At 42.2% G+C, this 11,437-nt stretch overlaps 1 protein-coding gene across 1 annotated transcript in view; it reads right to left on the bottom strand.

Moving 5' to 3' along the window:
- The window catches only part of LVRN (laeverin), an 84,921-nt gene extending 79,082 nt beyond the window's left edge, over positions 1-5,839 (bottom strand). Inside the window, exon 1 of the mRNA XM_011972865.1 lies at positions 4,564-5,839. Within this exon, the coding sequence (XP_011828255.1) occupies positions 4,564-5,258 (695 nt within the window). The 5' untranslated portion in view covers positions 5,259-5,839. The remainder of the gene's footprint in view (positions 1-4,563) is intronic.
- Positions 5,840-11,437: the final 5,598 nt, after the last annotated feature.

An 11,437-nucleotide genomic window follows, 5' to 3' on the forward strand; every position in this document is an offset into this window, starting at 1 on the left:
ACTGTTTTTGGGACTGTAAACTAGTTCAACCATTGTGGAAGACAGTGTGGTGATTCCTCAAGGATCTAGAACTAGAAATACCATTTGACCCAGCAATCCCATTACTGGGTATATACCCAAAGGATTACAAATCATGCTGCTATAAAGACACATGCACAATAGTGCTTACTGTGGCACTATTCACAATAGCAAAGACTTGGACCAATGCAAATGTCCATCAGTGACAGACTGGATTAAGAAAATGTGGCACATATACACCACGGTATACTATGCAGCCATAAAAAGGATGAGTTCATGTCCTTTGTAGGGACATGGATGCAGCTGGAAACCATCATTCTCAGCAAACTATTGCAAGAACAGTAAACCAAACACTGCATGTTCTCACTCATAGGTGGGAATTGAACAATAAGAACACTTGGACACAGGAAGGGGAATATCACACCCCAAGGCCTGTCCTGGGGTGGGGAGAGGGGGGAGGGATAGCATTAGGAGATATACCTAATGTAAATGACAAGTTAATGGGTGCAGCACACCAACATGGCACATGTATACATATGTAACAAACCTGCACATTGTGCACATGTACCCTAGAACATAAAGTATAATTAATAAAAAAACAAGTATATGGGAAAAACAAACAAACAAAAAATAGACAATTTGGACTTCATCAAAATTAAATTGAAACTTTTATTTAAAACTTTTATTCTCTGAAAGACCTTATTAAGATGATGAAAAGACAAGCTATAGGCTGGGAGAACGTATTTGCAAATGATATATAACTCACAAAGGACTTAGATCTAGAATATATAGAGAACTTCCAGAATTCAACAGTAAAAAATAAAATCTATCAGAAAATAGGAAAAGGCATGAAAAGACATTTCACTGACTGATACACAGATGGCAAATAAGCACACAAAAAGACGTTTAACATCATTAGTCATTGGAAACATGCAAATTAAAACCACAATGAGATATTACCATACACCTATCAGGACAGCTAAAATATAATGACAAAACCAAATGATGGCCATGATACAGAGGACCTCTATCACTTATATATTGCTGGTAGGAGTATAAAATGGTATAGCCACTTTGAAAAACAATTTGGCAGTTTCTTAAGAACTAAACATGCAACTACCTCATGACCCAGCAATGATAATTGTGAACATTTGTCCCAATGAAATGAACACTGTGTTCATACAAAAACCTGTACAAGTGCTTTGGGAGGCAAAGATAGATAGGATCCCTTGGGGCCAGAAGTTTGAGGCTAGCCTGGGCAACATAGAGGGATCCTGCCTCTTAGAGAGAAAAACCTGGACACAATTATTCATAAAAGATTTGTTTATAAAACCAAAAACTGGAAACAACCAAAATACCGCTCAATAGATGAATGACTAAATAAACTTTCATACATCCATACTATGGAATAGTACTTAGCAATGAAAAGACTCAAACTATTGATGCATACTTGGATGGATCGCAAGGGCATTATGCTGAGTTAGAAAAACCAGTCTCTAAAAGTCACATGCTATATAATTTCATTTATAGAACATTCTCAAAATGACAAAATTACAAAGATGGAGAACAGATTAGTGGTTGTCAGGAGTTAGAGATGATTAGGGAGTGGCATGAGTGCATATAAAGAAGTATGGGAATGATCTTTAAGGTGGAACAGTTCTGTATCTTTATTATGGTAGTTTTTGCACAAATATATGCATATGATGAATGACATAAAAACATATATATGCATAGTACCAATGTCAAATTCTTGCTTTTGATATTATACTATAATTATGTAAGATAAACTAGATGAAGTGCACCTAGGACCTCTCTATGTTATCTTTGCAACTTCTGGTGAATCTATAATTATTTCAAAATACAAAGTTAGAAAAAAGGATGAGATACCGTGTTAGTCTGTATTCATGCTGCTATGAAGAAATACCCAAGACTGGGTAATTTATAAAGAAAAGGGGTTTAATTGACTCACAGTTCTGCATGGCTGGGAAGGCCTTGGGAAACTTATAGTCATGGCAGGAGATGAAGGGGAAGAAAGGGGAAGAAAGGGGAAGAAAGGCACTTTCTTCACAGGGCAGCAAGACAGAGTGAGTGCAAGCAGGGGAAATGTCAGATTCTTATAAAACCATCAGATCTCATGAGACTCATTCACTATCAGGAGAACCGCATGGAGGAAACCACCCCCTTTTTCCAATTACCTCCCACCGGGTTATGGGAACTACAATTCAAGATGAGATTTGGGTGGGGACACAACAAAACCATATCAGGTGCCTATAGTAGGCATCAGAATTAACTGAGACAATTGTCAAAACATATAAATTTCTAAACCCCATTCTAAACTCACTGATCTATAATTTATTTTTGCTTGTTAAAAACTTTTCATTCTAGTAAAATACACATAACATAAAGTTTACTACTTTAACCATTTTTAAGTGTATAAGTTCAGTAGTGTTAAGAACATTCACACTGTTGTCAATCTATCTCCAGAACTCTTATCATCTTACAAAACTACAATCTATACCCACTAAGCAATAACTCCCCACTCCCCAGCTTTGCCTTCTCCTCTGGGAATCTTCTTAGACTCATATATACCAGGAACTTGGCAGGTTCTGTGTTTAGATAGCAAAGAAGCTGATCATAATGATAATCTGACCTAAGGATAGCAGTTACCACTACCCAGGCTGTATGTGTCACTGTGTACTCCCTTTTTCATTTAATTCTCACAGTACTCTAATAGTTGACAATTATTGTATCTATTCTGTGAATGAGGAAACAGACTTAGAGAGGTTAAGAGACTAGCTCAATTGACACAGCTCAGGTTCAAACTTAGGCCTGCTGGGCTCCCAGAATCTGGCGTACCACAAGCCATCCTTCTGTTGCAGGTTCTTCATGACTCTGGCTTCAAGCTTAACCTTAGTTGTCTTTTCCTTGTGGTTTCAGAAGCAGAGACCCAGAGAGTAACAACTCTTCCAAAACATCACAGTTTTGGAGACTAACCTTGGTTTATGAACATCTGTAGAACTTTATTAAGATTTCTTCTTGCTTGAATTTTAATGTTCTGAAAATATGGTTTCTAGTTAACACTAGAGTTAGCAACACAATAGAAAAATTGAATGGGACTTTCCTTTCCCATTTTTGCAAGCTTGTCTGGGCCATAGTCCCACTGAAACAGGACCAAGGAAGAGGTAGGTGAACAGAGGAGGATTTACCGACCTACAGCAAGAAAAAAAAAAAGTCAGATATGTAGGTAAAGTGTTTCTATTTTTTCCTCTGAAATACTTTGCACCCTGACCTACACAGTAATTTCAAAAGATTCCTTCACAAGTTGAGTAACACATCATCTGAATAAGAAAATTTCAAAAGTAGGTTTTCAAGCATTGATGTATTGTTTAAAAGAAAAACCAAGCACACTGCCCTTAAAAACAAAAGTTATAGATTGTACTTTATAGATTGTACATCTACGAGAGCAACTCTTTAAATTTATTTTAAAAACCTTTGAAATTTTGAAAGTAGTGCAGGAGATGGTGTAGGGTGTAATTTAGTGGGATTCTTTCCCTCAGAAAACATCTGAGAACATTTTCTCTAATAATAAAGGGCAAAGTACATGCAGTTGTGTTCGGCGCAAATGCTCCACCAGTGTGTGAGTGGACAAAGAGATCGCCGGTTGGAAAAAAAAATAAATTTTGATATCTCCCACTTAAGCTATTTCCCCGGCGTTCGCCGGAGGACAGTATTGTGGTCTCAGAGCGTGGAAAGAGACAATTCTTCTTGTGCAGGGGCAGGAAACTTCCCGTGTAGGAGATATTATCTCAAATGAGTGTAAAAAGAACACATGTCTGCATTTCTAACAAGCTCCCTTACCGCTGCTGCTGGTCCAAGGACCAACATTTGAGGGGCAAGGGGTTTGTTGAATGGGGTGAAGAAATTTCCTGCTAGAGAGGAAAGGTGCTTTCTGAAGAAAACGATAAGCTTCTGGGGTACCAGCGACCTAAAAAGGGGCAGCAATAGAAGCAAACTGGATGAGCAGATACAGGATTGAAAACTGGCCAGAGGAAGGACCGCGGTCTCCGCCGTCTCTTTATTCGGAGTAAGGTTTTAGGAAAAGGGAGAAAGGAGGCGCTCGCCCTCTGTTTGGCTTTGAAAGAAAACGTCGCGGTGTCTGATGTTCCCCTTCCTGTGTCCAAGTGTTCTCATTGTTCAGTTCCCACCTATGAGTGAGAACATGAGGTGTTTGGTTTTTTGTCCTTGTGAGAGTTTGCATTAGGAGATATACCCAATGTAAACGACGAGTTAATGGGTGCAGCACACCAACATGGCACATGTATACATATGTAACAAACCGGCACGTTGTGCACATATACCCTGGAACTTAAAGTATAATAATAAATAAATAAATAAATAAATAAATAAATAAATAAAACGTCGCAAGGGGATTCTTTGGAAAAGGCAGCAGACGCGCACCTGGACATGGTAGTCAGCTGGACCCGTAGCCTGCACCGGGACGCAGGGGCGGGGGCCGAAAGGGGCCACGGGCTGTACAGCCCTTACCTGCGCTCGCCCTGGTCGGTGTAGACGTTGAGGAAGAGTCCTTCCTTGAGGTCTTCATACACCAGGCCGGAGAAGCTGAGCTGCAGCTCGTAGCTGCTACCAGGTTTCAGGGGCTCACTGAGCTCCAGCACCATGTATTCCGTGTCCACCGCGAACCACACGTCGTCCACGGGCACGCGGCCCACTGTGGCGTTCCCAGTGCCCGGGGACAGGGGGCCCCGCACCTCGGCGCGCTCGCAGTCCTGTAACAGGCTATGCAGCAGCAGGCGAGAGGTGGCCACCGTGCAGCGCACCGTGATGTTCACGCGGCCAGTGAAGAGCAAAGACCCGGCCGGAAGGTGGTCGGGCCTCAGCTGCGGCCACAGCTCCAGGTCGTAGTGCAGCGGCACGAGCCAGGGCGGCAGGCGTAACTGGTCCCAGGGCCCCGGGGGTCGCCAGTCGCTCGGGGTGGTCGTCACCGCTAGCTCGCGTGCACTGCTGGGTTTCGGGGTCCGCGTCGGCTTCTGCCTGAGTGGAGGGGAGGACTCGGCTTCCGAGTCCCCGAGTCCAGGCAGCCCCGAAGGTGGGACGCGCTCGCAGTGGCCGTACAAGGCGGCGAGTACGGCCAGCGCCAGCAGGAGGGCGGCTACCAGCCCCGCCAGCAGCAGAGCCACCGCGCGGCTCACATAGAAGCCTGAGTTGGAAGGGGGCCCCATGGCAGGGACCGGCTTCGGGCGCGAGGCAGGAGCTCAGAGACTGTGGCAGCTGTCAAAACCCCGGCCAGGGTATTCAGTGCTGGGACCCCTGCCCCTCCTCTCTTGTAACGTGCCTCTTCCTCCTGGAAGAGCCTGGACGGACTGGAACGCAGCAGACAGCGGTTGGGACCATGGCTTCCCCCTCCCAGCTAATCAGACACGGGTCCCAGCCTATCCACTCCCGCCCCCTGCCAGCGCCAGGGAAGAGGCGGACCTGGCGCACCCAGGAGCTTACCCCTTTGGGTTCGAAGAGAAAGACCCCACGGAAGATGCCTCCAGGGTCGGCACGGGGAGGGGGCGTTCAGGCCAAACTCGAATTCGTACACCTTAAAAGTGGATATTTGGATGAGGGATGTGCCCCGGTACGGTTTCAGGTGGTGTCAGAAAGGGTACAGGTACGGAGCACCTCTATCTCCAAGCCAGCGACGAGCCACCAGCAACACACCTGCTTCACCGCCAGGCGGGATTTCGTGTGCTAGGGGGTGGTAAGGGCTAGAGGACCAGGATATTTGGGAATGCGTTCGGAAATGACCCTGCAGGGCGTCGGCTGCGCCGTCTGAACAAATTTCTGGAGCCAAAAGTGTAGCCCTAACGTCGCTTCCTAAATAAGCCCGGGAGGCATGCGGCCCAGGCAGCGAAGGCGAAGATGGAAACAACGTCCTGGTTTCCAGAGCTTATAAAACCAGGCTGGAGGAAGAGGCGACTAAGTGCTAGGTAGCCTGGCGTCTGCGTCTCCGGGTGAAGTGGGGTTGTGGGGCAGAGCAGGGTTAGGACCACGTTACCACAGGAAGGGGTGGCGGGATGGTTTTTCTTAGCTCTGCAGCTGCCGGGGGCCGGGATTTCCCTTCCTGAAGCTGGGGTAGAGGGGACACCTGCTTTCAAAACCGGCCTGAATCAAGCAAAGAGAATAAAACAACTTGGCGGTCAGTGTTTCCACCTAGAAATTCCTGGGCTGGAACTGGTTTTTCCGGCAGTACCCTAGTCGCTGAAGCTTTCACATGTTTGACATGGCATATGTTTGCTATTTAGCTGGTGCCCCTGAGCGAATTCTTGGCTCTGCGCTGGATCTGGAGTCTGCGTTCATGCACGCTGGTGAATTGGAAATGAGATTGCAAACATCAGGAGGCACTGGGGACGGAAGGGAAGGTAGTTAGATCCCACTGCAAGCTGAAGATTTTAAACTATCCTGTCTTGAGACTGCAGTGTGTGTGTGTGTGTGTGTGTGTGTGTGTGTTACAGCGAAAATACAATAATTTTTTCCATAGCAGCTATAAAACGGTGTTCACTTTACTACTGCTTTGACTGTATCTCATTTTCAATGAGGAAACCCTTTCGCCTGGGTTCGGAGATGGGGTAGACCATGGTGATTCTCCTGGGAAATGCGTGCTTTCTTGTTCCTTCAACTGAAGTGAATCACATGAACACCACCACCATCACCCTCTGGAATAAGACAGGGAAGTGGAAGAAGATTTGGCATCAAGCTCACGCAGATAGTTGTGTTATAATCTGTGGACCAGTCCACATTAAGACCATATGACTTATTTTTTTGGATTTGCTTTCTTCAGAAACTTAAGGATTATATTTAAAAATAATTATGACCACATGCATCACTCTCAGAAGATCATGAATACAGCTGAGGGAGAAGCTCCATCTATTTCTATATACCTACCACAAGTTGTGCTGCCAGAATTGTGAGCTACTGCACTGGCAGGGGCATCTCAGTTTAGATCATGTTCAGATTGGGATTGTGACAGCTGTGGCACTAATTAACTAATTACTGGCCTTAACAACCCGTGGACAATTTCTTGAAGGATTTCGAAGGATTTCCAGACACTCAAGGAAAGATAAAAAAGAAAGGTAGTCAGTAACACTATTATTTCAAACATATTAAAGGTATTCCCTTCAATTAAGTACATTAATTGTATATGGACATTAACATTTAATTCTATTTTTCTAATATGATTAAAGAAATAGAGATTGGCTTCCACACAAAAAGTTTCAAAGTAATAGTCACACCAAATGATTCAGCAGTTCAAGTATCTTATTAAAGGGAAAATATTTCTGATAAATCATGTCACTCCAAAGACGTTGCAAAATAACATACTGGTTGAGTCAAGATTATAATAATAAAGAACTGGAAAAGTATTATATGAAATATTTGACATCTCAATGAAAAAGTGGTTCGGGAATATAGACCAGTTGCTAGGAAAACATTTTCTAGAGCTGCTCAGAAAATCTGCTTATTCAGAGCAATGAAAACGGTGATTCTCAACTGGGCATAATTTTTGTGCCCTTGCCACTCTCAGCACCTCATTTGACAATGTTTGGAGATATTTTTGGTTGTCACAACTCAGGGCAGGAAGTGCTACTGGTATTTAGTGGGTAGAGGCTAGCTGTCCTCTAATAATGCACTGGACAGCCTGCCACAACAAAGAAGTATCCTGCCCAAAATGTCATTAGTGCTGCTGTTCAGAAATCCTGAACTAAAGCAATAATCCTTTTACATGCTACCCGGGTAAAACTTCAGCTTTGTATCTTGTGCTGCTGTTTACTTTTGTTGTTTATGTTTATACTTTGGCATGTCTATTATTTTGCCATCTTTATTTCTTGGTACTTATTATGAAACCCTATAATATTTTATTATATCTCTTAGACCACATAACTTGATTTTTCTTTTTTGTTTACTCTGAAATTTTAATTTTTTGAGTGGGTAATATAAGTTTCAAAAATCAAAACAATATGAAATTTTTTTACTTTTTAATTATTATTTTTCCATAAGTTATTGGGGATACAGGTGGTATTTGGTTACATGAGTAGTTCTTTGGTGGTGATTTGTGAGATCCTGGTGCACCTATCACTCAGGTGGTATACACTGCACCATATTTGTTGTCTTTTATCCTTCACTCCCTCCCACTCTTTCCTGCAAGTTTCCAGAGTCCATTATATCATTCTTATGCCTTTGCATCCTCATAACTTAGCTCCCACATATCAGTTGGAACATACAATGTTTGGTTTTCCATTCCTGAATTACTTCACTTAGAATAATAGTCTCTTTCCATTCCTGAGTTACTTAGAATAATAGTCTCCAGTCTCATCCAGGTCATTCCAAATGCTGTTAATTCATTCCTTTTTATGACTGAGTAGTATTCCATTGTATATCTACACTACAGTTTCTTTATCCGCTCATTGATTGATGGGCATTTGGGTTGCTTCCATGATTTTGCAACTGTGAATTGTGCTGCTATAAACATGTGTGTGCAAGTATCTTCAATATGAAAATTTATACATTAAGATATCTTGCTTCCACCACTTCCATAGTTAATCATTTTTAATAGTATTTTTTGGTGTAAACTTCCAGTGTTTCCTCATGCAAATCAAGAGAATAGAATTATATGCCCTTGTATTTCTCTCTTTCTTACAAGAAAAACAGTATACTATATTGTAGTTCCTCACCTGCATTTTCATTTAACAATATATTCTAGATATCTTTTCATATCAGTCCACAGATACATTTCACATACTTTTCTGCAGCTGTATAGTATTATATTGTACAGACATACCATTGCAAAGATTTCCCCAGTTTGGTTATTTGCATGGATTCACCAGACTCCACAGAGTATATTCATATAGGTGTTTATTTAAAGGCAAAGGATACGGTATAGCAAGAGAAAGAGAGTACAGGCAAGTACCGGAGGTTAGAGAGACATCCAATGTGCAAAGAAAGAAGAGCCCTTATTTGCACAAATGGCCATGCTGTGTTACCAACTTGAGCTACCAATCTCTGTGAGAGGAATCTTTTCTAGAAAGACCTTATAGTGAAATGGCCCAATGGGTTCTCCTTGCCCGCTGCCCAGATAGAGCTAATGTATCAAGACAGGAGAATTGCTGTAGAGAAAGAATTTAATTCACAGACAAACAGCTAAATGGGAGACTAGAGTTTTATTACTCTAATCAGTCACCTTGAACATTTGGAGACCAGGGCTTTTAAGGAGAATTTGGTAGGGATCAGGGAGTAGGGAGTGCCGATTGATCGGATCAGAGATGAAGTCATAGGGGCTGAAAGTGGCTTCTTCTTGCTGTCTTCTTTTCCTGGGTAGGATTGCAAAACTGGGTAGGCCAAATTACCAGTCTGGGTGGCACCAGCTAGTATCTCAGAACTTAGAGTCCAAAAAACATCTCAAGCACCAATTTTAGGTTTTGCAATAGTGATGTTATGCCTAGGAGCAACTGGGGAGGTTCAGAATCTTATGGCCTCTAGCTGCATGACTCCTGAAACAATAATTTCTTATATTATGGCTAATTGATTAGTCTTACAAAGACAGTGTGGTCTGTAGGTAAGAAGGAGGTTTATTTCATGAGGAAGTTATTATTATCTTTGTTTCAAAGTTAACCTATAAACTAAGTTTCTCTCAAAGCTAGTTTAGCCTATGCTCAGGAATAAACAGGGACAGACTGGAGGTTAGAAGCAAGATGGAGTTGGTTAGGTCAGATCTCTTTCACTGTCATAATTTTCCCACTGTTAGAATTTTTGCAAAGGCAGTATCAAAAGGTGAAATTACTAGTCCTTTAAGTAATCAAGCCAAGTTTTTCAGACCCATAAGTCCAGTTGCAAACCATCAAGTTTAAAAAACAACCTGGGAGGTTCCAGAGAGAATTTCAGACCTTCATCACCACATCAAAAACTGGCAGCTACTGGAAAGAGCAGAGAGGTGTCTGAGTCCCTTTAAAGCCTCACAGAATTGTCATTATTTGAACTATTTGGTAATTTCCTGGAAGACCTCATTTACAAGGCTGTCTTTATTTGATATACTCAGAGTTCATGCAGTGTGAACGGCCTTTCCTCAGGGTCATTGGTTGAAAACAAGAGGCAGTTGTTTAGCATTGCAACTACCTGAGATGGACAAACAACTGGGGTAAATAATAAACTCATTAAAAAGCTTAAAAAGAAAAGCTCAGGAATGAGATATCTGTAGGGGGCTTTGAAAAGCTCCAAAGTATTTCTGAAAATCTGTAAGACCATATACATATACAGAACTATACATATGACCAGGACTGTATATGTACTCGGGAAATACCTGAAAAGTCCCTAAGCTCTCACTTCTAGCTAACCTTGAAGCACTGCTAGAGCTGGATATGAAGACTAAGGTAGAGTTGTCAATTGCCTGCTAACTGTTGATGGGATGCCTCAGCACACACACAGAGCCCCTTCTCAAAGACTGGGAGATGACTTATTGGTCCTAGGCACTTAAGGAAATCTCTGTTTAATTATCAGTTGACTACTAACCAAACTGAGCAAGGACATCAGTGGCCACCACAAGAAACCCTGGAGAAAGATAATCTGATTTTCAGAGTTGTCACATTATGTAAAATGTCATGTTTCCAACAAAGAAATTATGAGACATGCAAAGAAGCAAGAAAGTATGCCCATAAGCAGGAAAAAAGCAGTCAATAAGTGTGCCTAAGGAATGTCAGACACTAGACAAAACTAGACAAAGGCTTTAAATTAGCTTTTTATTTTTTATTATACTTTAAGTTCTAGGGTACATGTGCCCAACGTGCAGGTTTGATACATAGGTATACATGTGCCATGTTGGTTTGCTGCACCCATTAACTTGTCATTTACATTAGGTATTTCTCCTACAGCTACCCCTCCCCTAGCCCCCCATCCCCCGAGAGGGCCCAGTGTGTGATGTTCCATGCCCTGTGTCCAAGTGATCTCATTGTTCAATTCCTACCTATGAGTAAGAACAGGCGGCATTTGGTTTTCTGTCCTTGTAAGAGTTTGCTGAGAATGATGATTTCCAGTTTCATCCATGTCCCTGCAAAGGACATGAACTCATCCTTTTTTATGGCTGCATAGTATTCCATGTGATGTGCCACATTTTCTTAATCCATTCTATCACTGATGGACATTTGGTTTGGTCCCAAGTCTTTGCTATGGTGAATAGTGCTGCAATAAACATACGTGTGCATGTGTCTTTATAGCAGCATGATTTATAATCCTTTGGGTATACATGCAGTAATGGGATTGCTGGGTCAAATGATATTCTAGTTCTAGATCCTTGAGGAATCACCACACTGTCTTCCCCAATGGTTGAACTAATTTACACTCCCACCAACAGTGTAAAAGCGTTCTTATT

Source organism: Mandrillus leucophaeus, unplaced genomic scaffold (assembly GCF_000951045.1).
Source record: "Mandrillus leucophaeus isolate KB7577 unplaced genomic scaffold, Mleu.le_1.0 Scaffold131, whole genome shotgun sequence".
In the NCBI taxonomy this organism is placed as follows: domain Eukaryota; kingdom Metazoa; phylum Chordata; class Mammalia; order Primates; family Cercopithecidae; genus Mandrillus; species Mandrillus leucophaeus.